The sequence below is a fragment of the Bactrocera tryoni genome, chromosome 3 (assembly GCF_016617805.1).
Source record: "Bactrocera tryoni isolate S06 chromosome 3, CSIRO_BtryS06_freeze2, whole genome shotgun sequence".
NCBI classification, from domain to species: Eukaryota; Metazoa; Arthropoda; class Insecta; order Diptera; family Tephritidae; genus Bactrocera; species Bactrocera tryoni.
In genome coordinates this window covers 64,717,923-64,731,088 of record NC_052501.1, presented here as the reverse complement: position 1 = coordinate 64,731,088, position 13,166 = coordinate 64,717,923, and the positions used below count along the sequence as shown (strand labels likewise).

The window sequence follows — 13,166 nt, the reverse complement described above, 5'->3', positions numbered from 1 at the left end:
GCAGCTTTTAAGTTTGTCATTAAGCTAAGCTTTCATAAATAAATTGAGCTTTCATGTGTGATATGTGTAATAAAAATTTAAGTAATTATGAGGATCTTATAATATACGAAACGTATACTGGCATATTATTAAGCGCATTCAGCTTTTGTTTTAAATATTTAGCAGAAGATAGCTTTCACGAAGCTTTCACAAAATATTACAAAAGTTTTGGTAAATAGATGTATATTGTACACATTGTATTTATTTATTATATTTAAATATTTGGCAGAAGATAGCTTTTAGGAAGCTGTCTTCAAGTTTTCTGGAAGCTTTCACGAAATATTTCGCTGTTGAAATAAAATATTATGTATGTTTTGGTTACTAGATTAATATACAAAACTGTTGACATATAATAACATAAAAAATAAAACTTCGAGCTTTTGCTTAAGCTTTTGTGAATCTTCCACCAAGCACTACATTATGTGTAACATAAAGAAAAGTAATTATAATGTACCATACCTTGCATATTATCAAGCCCATTCTGCTCTTTCTTTAAATATTTGGCAGAATAAAGCTTTCGCGAAGCTTTCTCGAACTTTTCACAAAATATTTCCTTGCAAAAACAAAATACTGCATATGTTTTGTTAACTAGATTTATATTCGAGTTTTTCGGCATATAGTAACATTAACAAACAAAACATTGAGCTTTTACTTTAAAGATTTGGCAAAGTAAAAGTAAGCTTTTGCAAATCTTCCACATACACTAAATTATACAAATATATGTTTCGTTGCTTTGTGGACAGTTTACTCCCGAAATTATTAGAATTTACCTTTTCGTCCCCTAATTTCATACTTTTGTAAAAAGCTTTCTAGAAAATTTCACTCCTCCTTGTATTGCAAAAATTTAATGTTAAATACATTTTGAGCTTAAATTAAATAACGGACTTAAATAAAGAAATGTTTTTGCTACTATCCACATTTTTATTTTAGTAAAGAAAATTGTATGAGCAAGCTTCCACGCAACTTTCATACAAACAATAGATTATCACATGTTTGGTAATACGATTTTCATCAGGCTTAATTTTTAAAACGTTCGTTAAGTAATTTTTTGTTGTACGTAAATTTTTGAGTAACTTTAGTGCACCAGAATCAGGGCCACGCCTACAATCATTTTTCTGGAAGTAAGCTTTCACGCAATTTTCATACAAAGAAAAGGTTATCTAATTTTAGCTCATTCGATTTACGTTATAATCTTTAAAGTTCAGCTTTTAAAGCTTTCATTAACATTTATTGGCATAAGTAAGCTTTTAGGAAATTTTCAAACACTTACAAAACACTTAAGTCGAATAGTACTTAACTCTTAAGTCATTAAACTTATATACACAATTATAGAGCTTACCATTTATAGCAGTTTTATTCGCAGTTTTTTTGTGAAGTGAGCTTTCTCGGAATAATATAAAAAAAGTTAAAAAATACAGCAATTTTATTGCAACTGACTCAAAAATTTACTTGAAAAAGCTTTCACTCCCCTCTGGTATTTTGTAAACACTTTATTAAGTTTTTGTATAATTATTTTACATTAATTAAAATGAGGCCAGATATACCACAAAAATTTCCAGAATTATGTAGCAATAAACCAAGTTGAGCCCAACTTTTGTATTGTATTTTGTATTGTAATTATTAAATTTGTAAAGCTTATTTTTAATACATGTATTATGATTAGTATACTGATTTAATCTATATCAGAATATCAAAAAGGTTTTTTGGGTAAACAAATTAATAAAAGAGTTACCATAAATCATAAGTTTTCACGAAAGCTCATTATCCGACTCAATATTCTACAGTATACTGAATGGATCTAACAGATTAGTAAAGCTTTTTTATATAAAAAACTATTAAAAGAATCAAGATGTATAGTATAATATTATAAGCTTTCACAAAAGCTCAATTTCTGGAAACTATTTTCTTCACTTCTTCGATATGTGTTTTGCTACTTATCTCAGTTACAGCGATCAAAATTGAGCTTTAGCAGTGCTTTCATAATCTAAAGTTTTCCTTTTGCTGTCACGAGCACTGCCGAGGATCTTGACTCTGTTTAGTTGCTAAGCATTTGCAAACAAAATCTTGTTGCTGTTAGGAGGTTTTTGACGAAATAATTATATTGAATAAAGCTTTTACTTTTCGGCTCTAATTTCAATTTTTTTTTTAATAATACCATATTTGCTTTTTGGGAAAGCTTTCATGCTTCGAAAGCACAAATAATATAATAGATGTAGAATTTCCACTGAAAAGTTATTTTACTGGCACAAACAACATTTTCATTACTTTCATTCCCAAATCCAATAGATAGGATTTTTCGCACAAGCAAAACTATAACTATTTGATTTGAAAAAGAGCTGAGAGTAATAGGCAAATCCCCAGCAATGGCTGAATAGAGTCAACAAAAGCTGGCAACCATCAGTTGCCCACAAAAACTCATTAAAGTTTGCACAAATACAAGCGCACAAATTTGTAGAAAAAGAAAGAAGCGGATGGGTGGCAGAAGAAGAAGAAGCAGCATGAATATTGCAAGATTATTTGAATGCTGGCAATAAACAAGTGATTTCGTGTGTCAGTGTGAGTCTACGAGGGTATATGTGTATGTATGTGTGAACGCATATGTGTGCATGTTAATAACAAGAGTGCGCAATAAATTGCAGCATACTTTTGGGGGAGGTCACAAGTGCCGAACAAGGCAAATGAAGCAGAAGCGCTTGGAGAAAGGAGAAGGTAGAAGAGGTGGAGCATAGAAGGGATAAGAAGAAGTTGAATCAAAACAAAAAACAACTTTAGTGACTAGATAATCAAAAAATTTGCAATTTTCTACATGATTGCGCACAAGCTTGAGTACATTGAGTATTCAAAATAAATGCAAAGTTATAAATGGAGCGAGGGAGTGCAAGAGCAGAACAGGAGAGATGCAGCGGAGAATAAAGGGAGTAAAGAAGCGGCAAAAACTTCAGTAGAGACAGGCAAATAAATTGTTCATTTGCTGCTTGCGGACATAATAATGGGTTGTAAAAATTATTGCAAAAAGCAAGAAGAAGAAGCAGTAAGTACAAAACAGCAACAATTACAATTAGTTGGGAGATATGTATGTATGTATATAAATTCATTATTACTCTTGTTGCAAGAGCGCTCATATGCACACCAAAGCACACTCGTACACATATACATATATACACATACACCCACTCACATATACACTGAAATATTTGAAATAACAAAATGGTTGCAAGTGTTAAGCTCAAATGAGCATTGCTGCCACATAGAAAACAACTTGCAACAAACTAAGCCATCACTCAAGTGTCTGCCAGTGTGTACTCAAGTTGCAATTGTTCTTTATTACTATTTTTGTTATTATTATTATTGTTGTAGTTGTTGTTGTCTATCACTTAGTGGCTGGTTTGTGCACATATCAGCTACTCGCAAGGGAGAGAGTACAGATGTATATAAGAAGGCGGTTAAATACTCTCCATGCCAGTTTAGATACTTTTTTTGCTGTCTAGAAATAAAAAACAACAACAAATTTTAATGCAACCCAAAATTCAAATTGCGAATTGTTTGAAAAAAAAGCTGTAGCAAGGGTATTAGCGATGTATTAAATGTCCCATAACCCCTGTTTTAACACTTTGAACTCACTCACTCTCTTCTACCGCCTGACTGTCCGTTTTTTCGGCTCTTTCGCCGAAGTTTTTTGTGGTGTAAAGTCCATTTATGGTTGATGTGTGTGTACTCATTTCACAAAAACATGTAAATGGATATGCAAAAGTCTGATATTGCCAAATTAAGCTCTACTACGTAGCGTCTGGTTCATTCTTTGAAGCTTTTAGAGCTTTCAAAGAGCTATAAGATGTTACAGGTATATTATTGTAGAGTTGTTAGGAACTTTCGAATACTCTTACTAAATATTAATGAAAGTTGGCTGACAAATATCAATATGGAATTAAACGCTTTTTATATATTTTTTTAATTAGTCACTACCTTTAAGGCATTCTTATTAACAATAATTTATTTTCCTTAGTACATTAATCCCTTTTTAATATTAATTTCAGTTTTGCTTTAACCGAAACTAAAGTAAAAACAAAAGCTTAAAGAAGAGAAAGCTTAAAAAGTAAAAGCTTTCATTTTTATAACAACGGAAACTTAAACTAAAATGTATCGTTTTAAATTTTCGGTATTTGAGACTTCTTACAAAAGCTTGCATAGCCGTTTTCACTAATATTACAATATCAAGTTGAAATATTATTTGCTATTAATTTGAAAAAAAAATACACTATTATATGGCTTAGTTCTAATATTTTGCCTTGTTTTCATAGATAAAAAAAGCATAAACTAAGGATAATTCAAAGCTTCCATTAAAATGAAAGCTTATTCGAATTTTTTGAAAAATTTGTATTTTTATTCGAACTGAATCAAACACTTTTCTTACTAAAACACAAAATCTTTCTAATAAAAAGTCAAAAATTGTCAAAAAATGCCAAAGCTTTAATCAAAATGAAAGCTCATTCAAATTTTTTTAAAAATAAGTACTTCAATTTGAATGAAATCAATTGCTCTCATTACTATTATAGTATGAAATATTGGTGAAAAACTCGAAAGCTCCGATCAAAATGAAAGCTCTTTCGGTAATTTGGAAAAAAAGTCGTTTTCTTATTTTTCAAGATGAATCACTACAAAAACCGTACCATTTTTTTTATTGAAAAATATTTTTTTTCGCAAACAGCAAAAATAAAAAAAAGAACTAAACGAATAAGAAATGAAAAGCTTTCGAAATAATTAAAGTTGAAAAATCGACCTATTTTATTAAATACATAAATTTTATGAAAACTAAAAAAATCTCGAAACACAAATCGAGGGGACCTCTGTTGCTCAGATATTGACAAATCATGTACTTGAAGTTTTCATCGCAAATGTATGAGCTTTCACTTTGTGAAATTGCCTAAATAAAGCATTCACATTTATGATCTTTCAACTACATTTTGCGTAAATTCCAATTAATTTTGCCTAATTCGTTGCACTACCTGAAAAATTATTTATATTTTGCCTGCACTTCAATAACTTCGTAGCACCCACACCATATACGTGCAACCAAACACAGCCAGTGAGCAATTTGTCCAGGACACATGGGCGACCATAAAAGAGTATAGGCTAGCAGATCAAGCATGAACCAATGAATCCAACCAACGATGGAAAGCCACCATCGGCCGAAAGCAATCAGTGGCCAGAAGTTACAGCATGAAGAATTCCATCGAACAAAATGGTGAAATCGAAAAGCAAATGGTGCGAGAGTCAAACGAAACAACTAAATGAAAATGAAAATTGTACGATAGCGAAGAGAAAGCGCGACGCTCGAGAGGCCAAAGCAAATGCGCCGGAGTGGGCTTAATAATATTTTGTAGGGAAGAGTTGGGGAAAATGACCGAGGTCAGCCGTGTGTGTCTGTGCCGTCGTAAACCGTTGCCATATACATATGTATTTGGGGTGTTGTACGCGCGCGCAAATTGCCGAAAATCAAATTAAAAATCTCACCAATGGACAAAAGTGAACGAGCAGTGCTGCTGCAAGGCCACAGGGCATTGCTGGCGTATTTGGGTGCACTAAAGGTGGCTTAGCAGCTGCGCCGTCAACCAACCTTGGCACAACCACCATCAATTTGGAAATGCTGCCACATGCTTCGTTGGGCAGCAGCAAAGCGTTGTAGCGCCCTAACATATGCAAAGGTTTCCAATATGATTTTATAGAATTTTAAGGCCTTTCCGGCAGGCACCAATACCAGTATGTACATATATATAAACGCAAAATAATGGCGGCCTGGAGTTTAGGCAAATAAATTAAATTTTTACACTCGAAAATTCGCACACGACACTGCAATTAGTAACGGTACATGTTGTGTTACGGGGTTGTATGTGCATATTTATTGTTGTTGTTGCTCAAATGAATGTTTGACGTCAATTAAGGCGTAGACATTTTGATGGTACTTAAGCGCTTATTGCCAACACCTGCGCCACGCTGATGAAGTGACAGCGATTGCCAAAAAAAAATTGTAATTTAGCGAAATTAAAAAAATATTAAAAAAAAAGTGCGATTAAAATGTATTTCCGATAAATTGATTGAATTTTTGACCATTTATTATTTTTTGGAACTGTTATGAAAGCTTGGTAAAGCAGCTTTCACATATGGCTGAAATAACTGTAGAAAAATTTGGATTTCAACTTTTAGAGCTTTAATGAGCTTAAACAAATACTTTATAAGCAGCTTTCACATATAAGCCCCACGGCTTTCGATGTGCTTTCGCGTTTAAAAGTACGAACAAAAAGTACAGATGAAAACGCTCAATACATGTGATGAATCGCTGAAATGCTGAATCGATAGAATACTAGATTCCCCTTAGCAGGTACCACCCAAGTTTGCTTCTAATCCTCAGTTTTACTCATGACACTATTCATGCTTTTATGTTTCACAGTTTATTAATAGCAATGTAAGCTTTGTACGGTGAAAGTTCTATATGCCGTTTATAATTTATGTCCTTCAAAATAAGTTTCTAAACTTAATCTTCGAAAGCTTTTACGTATATTCAATGTATATTCATAGAAGCTTTCTAAGAAAACAACATCTGCTCTTTCACCAATTAAATTGAAAAATAAGATTTTTGCTTGAACTCAAATATATATATTTCTCTAATGGAAAGCTTTTTGCAAAACTAATTATTTCCGTGAAATAGTGTAGCAATAGTTTACTTCAGTTATTGGATGAACATATAATGATGCCTTTTTAATAGACTGCTCTTAAAACTTAATGACCAGTGGTTTTGTAAATTAATCATTGTACAATGAAAGCTTTATTTATAAATGAATATGCATATGAGCTTTTTAAGCAAATAAAATAGTTAAGTCCAGGACTCTCTTCCCATAATTTAGTTCATAAAAAATATGTCTGCTCAACGTACATATGAGCTTTCGTAAAGTGAAAGCTTTTTAAGGAAATAATATAGTTGAGACCAATTCGCTCTTTCCAAAATTAAGTTCAAAAATAAATATTTTTGCTTAACTTACATATAAGCTTCCGCAAAGTGAAAGCTTTTTAAGCAAATAATATAGTACAGACCAGTGTGCCCATCCCAAAATTAAGTTCGTGAAAAAATATTTCTGCTCAACTTGTATATAAACTTTCGCAAAATGAAAGTTTTTCACAAAACAGTTTATTTCAAAAGCTTCATTTATTAAATATACAAATACTTCTTTAATAGACAGCTCCTACGAACTTTTGTTGTACAAATAATACTTTCTCAACAGATAGCTCCTACGAACTTTCGCACTTCACGCCAATTAAAAGTATTTAGTAGACACTCTTAAAAGCATTTCTTGTGTTCGAGAAAAGCACAAAGCGAGTAAGATTGTCGAGCGCAAATCAGAAATGTGAGTAAAAATACAATGTTGGTCGTGGTTTTTCACTTCAACTTTTCAACTCACTTTCAAGTTTGAAATCTTTCAACATTTCACAGGGAATATATGAAACGTGTAAATGTAAGTGTATATGTTAGTTTGCATGTGTGTGTACGTATAGTTATTGTGTCAAAGTTAAGAAAATTACGAAACTCCATTACGAAGTGTATTCTTGTCACGAGAAATTGTGGAATTACACAAGCATATAATATACATATTTACATATATACTTATATGAAGTTGTATATAAGCAAGATTTAAACCTATACTACTGCTAACGAACACATGTATGTATATGTGCGTATATATATACAGCTCTATTTGTGGTATGAGTCAGTTGCTTGCCACCGCCAGCGAGTTGGATTTATTAAGAGTCTCTTGCGCGTGGTAAGCCAAGTTAAGACGGATGAAATGAAATTATTTTAAAAGCTTTGGAAAAGCAGAAGACGTCAAGAAATTGTGCGAATATGTTCGGAGTTATGCTTCTTCAGTTAAGCGAATTGAAGTGAAACTTTCTTTGAAACACTTGTGGCGTGAGTCGACTTCGTTTTCACAAAAAGAGACGGTTATTAAAAGTATTATTTTATATAAGGGGTCATCAATTTCGAGGCCTTCGACTTTTTTAAAGAAAAAAAAAACAGAAACTTCAAATTAAATGGTGTATGTTTATTATCATTCGAAAGAACATTTTCTTTAGAATTTAATCTTTGAAGATTATCTCTCTCAAATATTGGCCGCGGCAACGCTTTGATGGTCCCTCCATTGATTTTCGATGACTCCTTCGATAATTTCGTCTGGTAACTGGCGAATGACACGCGTGGTGTTCTCGCGGATTACCCGCATAGACTTTAGACATATCCCCACCGAAAAAAGTCTAATGATGTGATATCACACGATTTTGGTGCCCAATCGACCGGTCCAAAACGCGGTAGTATCTGCTCAGCGAAGTGTAATAAATCCCTTGGTTGTTGCGATTTGCGGAAAGTTTGAAACGAAATGTCGCCGAGAACGAGCTTCAATTTCAGCTATCAAATAGTCGGTTCGCCATTGACGGTTGCGCTCTCACCTGCTTCGTTTTTGAATAAACATGGAAAAATTCTTGCGCCGCGAAGCCTACTTACTCCAAGAGGGATCTTCTCCGCGCACATACTTCCGAGAGACATGTGGGTGAGGCGGAAACTCTAGATGGGTCGAAATTCAAGGAATAAGTTGAAGGGGGAGTCTTCTGTGGGGAGAGGTGGTTTGATAGTCTGAAACAAGAGTTATTTATTTCAGATTACCAGACTACTATAATGTTTTTCAAGCAGAAGTGGCAGCTATAAAGGTGGCAGGAGATGTATGGGGTTCCCCAAGAATAGTGATATGATTTTTTTAAAAAAACACACTAATTAAAGTTCTAATGTTTTTTATTTAATGTGAAGTACAATCGGTACAATTAAGTTCAGAATATAATATCATTCAAGTGGTCTCCACGATTTCTTTTACAGTAACGAATTCTATGAACACAATTTTCAAGTACCTTTTCTACCAAATCAAGTCGTATGTCATGAATAGTACTGTCGATATTGCCCTCTTACGCTAGAAGAGACCATTGACTTCAAATAACTCTACAAGAATTAGTTTAATGGTGTTAAATCACAACTTCTTGGAGACCATTCAATGTCACAATTTCTTTAAATAATCGCATCTCCAAAACTTTCACGCAATAATATGGTTGTTTCCCGTTTTGTGTGGCGCGTAGACCTATCTTGGTGGAACCAGATGATGTCGAGGTCAATAAAAACGACCAACCAAAAAGTTGGTTATCACCGATCTGTACCGCTCTCTATTGACAGTATCGGTGTCACTAGTTTCATTTCGAAAGAAATACGAACCGACAATTCCACCAGACCAAAAACCCCAACAAACTGTCAAGTTAGGTGGATATAATGGTTGGTCATGTATAATTTGTTGATTTTCTTCGTCGAAGAATTGTCAGTTCTGTTTATTTACCACACCATTTAGATGAAAGTGAGCCTTATCGGTGAAGTTGATTTTCTTAAAAGTCCAATGGCTTCAGTTCTTGGGTGGAAACAATTTTATACAAACGCAAGCCCAAATGCTGTCTTAAAATCCGCCAGATTGTGGATTGAGACAGACTCAATTAATGAGAATGCCTTGGAATCGACATATTGTGGTCTTCAGCAACACTTGCCTGATCGGCAGCAATATTGTCATTACTTTGAGCGTTTCTTTGTCTTATTGACACTTTAATATTATAAAAAGAAAATGCAAGATCGAAATTTCCAAACCATCCGACAAATAGTGAGCACAGATGGACGCTGTCTTCTGGCTTACAGTGGAACATAAAACATGCATGACCTACTATCTCTTAGCAAGATTCATGTGAACACAATGATCGGTATTCTAACACGATACCGTCCCACTGTCAGTCAGAAGGCAAGGCTAATGATTATGGAGAATGCAATTGAGTAAGATGAGGTGGCAAGCGGTAGTTTGATCCATACCTAAAAGTTCTGCTAAAAGTTCTGTGTATCACAACGGACAGGCATGTCTAGTTGTCCAAGAGAGGAGAGATTATGCGTGGTCTCACCAAAAGTCAGCATATTTACAGAGCCGAACTTATGCTAAACTTGTAAAATTGAAAATATATATACATACATTAGTTTGCTTCAAAAAAAAATTTTGAATTTTTTTCAACTTTTATCCACTCAAATGTTAGTGCTTGACAAACAAAGAATCCTCCCTCAAGCCAGGCGCTATAGCTTAACTCACACTTTGTCGTGGGAATTTTTAAAGTTTGAAAAGTGAACTTTCTGAATATGTGATGGTTATTTTTGAGAAACGAAAATTAGTTGGTGAAATTTTAGTTTGAATGAAAAAACGAAAATTCCTATGTTAAATGTATGAGAACCTGAAAAAAAATAGCAACTCATAGAGTTAAGCTACAGCGCCTGGCTTGAGGGACGATTTTATGTTTGTCAATCACTAACATTTGAGGGGATAAAAGTTGAAAAAAAAAATTCAAAAACTTTTTTTTGAAGCACCCTAATATACATAATTATATACATTTCGATATGGTTGTCACCAAAACAAAATTTCATAGTTATTATTATTTATAATTAACCGATTTTTAAACTTTCCGAAAAAGAGTACTGGAAAAGTCTAAACATAGACTAGTCTAATCAAACTAATCAAAACTAGAAAATATAGTGTGTGTCTTAAAAGCTCTAGAGGAGAAACGAAAGTTTTATTAAATTGGCTAAAAGCTCAACTTACTGACTTCTCAATAAAGTTTTCTCCAACTAAATTTGATTGTAAATATATATCTACATATAAATAATAAATATTTGCATAAAAACATATCTTCATATTAGTAACTAAAATAATTAATTAATTAAGTAATATGAATTAAGCTTGTTCAATAATAAAATTTCTCTGTTCAATTATCCAGGCTCTCCCACCGTTGTGGCGCGCAACTCGACACCAGTCGCCTACCCCGGCTCGCCGTTGCATTTAGCCGTAGAATTCTGTGCCAATCCGCCCGCGCATGCCGCGCGCTGGCTGCACGGCGATCGTGTCTACACGCCCGGCAATCAATATGGCAGCACTGTGCTGGCTTACGGCGTAACGGTAAATTTGATATACATATACGCTTAAGAGTGCAATAGAAGCTAACAAAAATATTTCTCTGCTTAACTTACAGGACCTGCCCACACCGTACTGCAAGGAGGCGCGCCTCACCTACGTCAGCATGCACGAGCGCGTGCCGCGCACTTTCTACTTCATCGTTTCGTCGCCCGGCGGCGTGGCCGAGGCGACATTCAAAGTCAACTTTACCATGCGTTATCGCGCCGTCTCCAACACGGTGGACGATGAGGAGGAAGAGCTGAGCGAGCCCGAGGAAATACACTTCCCGGTGTTCGGTGCGGGTGCGGCGGCGCGTAGTGCGCGTCGGCAGCTTGACTGCGCCGGCGCGTTAACGTGCATACTCACAACATTTGTGCTGCTGCTGTGCAATGAGCGCGCGCATAGTAGGCGTGGCTGGAGTTAGGTGGTGTGTGTTAATTTCGTTTGGGTTTTTTTGTAATATTTTCGTTTTTAGTTTTTATTCATTTTTAACTAACGCAACTTCAAAACTAGCTTGTAATGCCAACTGTATGTCAAAAGAGAGAGAGAGAGAGAGAGAGAGAGAGTATTAGCGAATACTATAAAATCAAATTACTACTAACGTCTAACTATATACACATACACATATATATTTATATATATATATGACTATGCTAGAATATCCTAAACCTTACTATATAAGCGTATATTTGAGCAAAAACGAAAAGAAAAACTTGCAATTTTCCAAAATGAATATGTGTGCTATCCTATCCTTAACTAAACTAAACTAAACTATATTGTATACATACTGCATACCCCCACTATCACATACATGCATGCTTAGTTGACTAAGTATATACTTAAGTACATTATATACTAGCATTGAACTATGTAGCTCAAAACAAAAAAACAAAAAATACATTACTTAATCCCCTTCCGCTAGCCAAGTGTAACTACTTTAGTAACTACTTACAACCTAAGCACTTGCTAACTACATTATATGGTACATACATACATTACCTAGTTAAGTAACGACTTCGGTAATTAGTTTTCTAAGGTTGCGGCAAATCATTTTTAGGTTTTTAGGCTACCATACTAACTATCAACCTACAAATGTATTTACTACTAGTTGCGTAAACAAATAAATGTTCTTTTATTAGTCTAACGCAGCGATGTTGAGCAAATAGCCTGCTGCGCGCCAAAAAGTGTGCTAATCATTAAGTTGATATCAAACTGTGTACGTACATCTTTTGCATACAGTTATAAGCCGTTATAAAATAACGCTTCGCCTATTAGTTATTAATTGCTTGTTTAAAAGTTTCAATGTACAGCTTATGCACTTTCAAAGCATAGTTTTAGGCTGCCGAGTTTTTTGTGTGGTTCGTTAGTACATTGTAGCGCCTATGCTCTGGAAGGAGACTTAACGAAGTTGCTGCCAAATTAAATTAAGTAGTGTAAAAATTAGTTCTTAAAGTGTTTTAGTTGTAACTTAGAAAAAAACATTAAAAATGCTCAACCGCAACAAGCTGTATTAATTTTAAAAATATTTTTCGATATGAAAGTTTAAAACTTTGAAATTTCCATAAAAAATAATCATAATTCGTTATGAATTTTTAAAATATTTTTCGAATTAAAATTCCAAAATTTTTCGAGTAAAAATTTCAGTCTGAATTTTAAAAATGTTTTTCGAGTAAAACGTTTCGAGTTTGCAACAAATTTTGGTTTTGTTCTGTTCAAATTTCAAAATATTTTTTTAATTAAAATTTCCAAATTTTCCGCAAAATTAATTTGCTATTTTCTGTGAATTTTAAAAGTGCTTTGTAAGTTTCCAAAAAAAACTTATTTTTTATACTGCATAAATTTAAAAATATGAATTTGTATGATTTTTAAAATCGTTTTTCGAGCAAAAAATTTTGAGTTTCCAAAAAAAACAATTTATTCTGCTTAAATTTAAAATTATTTTGGACCCAAAAATTTTCATTTTCGAGATTTGCAAAAAAAAAGCATATTTATTATTCTGTATGAATTTTCAAAATATGTTTCGAACAAAAAATTTTGAGACTTCCAAAAAACATTAATTCATTATTCTGTATG

At 33.6% G+C, this 13,166-nt stretch overlaps 1 protein-coding gene across 1 annotated transcript in view; it reads left to right on the top strand.

Annotated features, from left to right (window-relative positions):
- The window catches only part of LOC120770736, a 122,667-nt gene extending 110,071 nt beyond the window's left edge, over positions 1–12,596 (top strand). Inside the window, exons 10-11 of the mRNA XM_040098324.1 lie at positions 10,918–11,096; positions 11,170–12,596. Coding sequence (XP_039954258.1) covers positions 10,918–11,096; positions 11,170–11,517 — 527 coding nt within the window. The 3' untranslated portion in view covers positions 11,518–12,596. The remainder of the gene's footprint in view (positions 1–10,917; positions 11,097–11,169) is intronic.
- Positions 12,597–13,166: the final 570 nt, after the last annotated feature.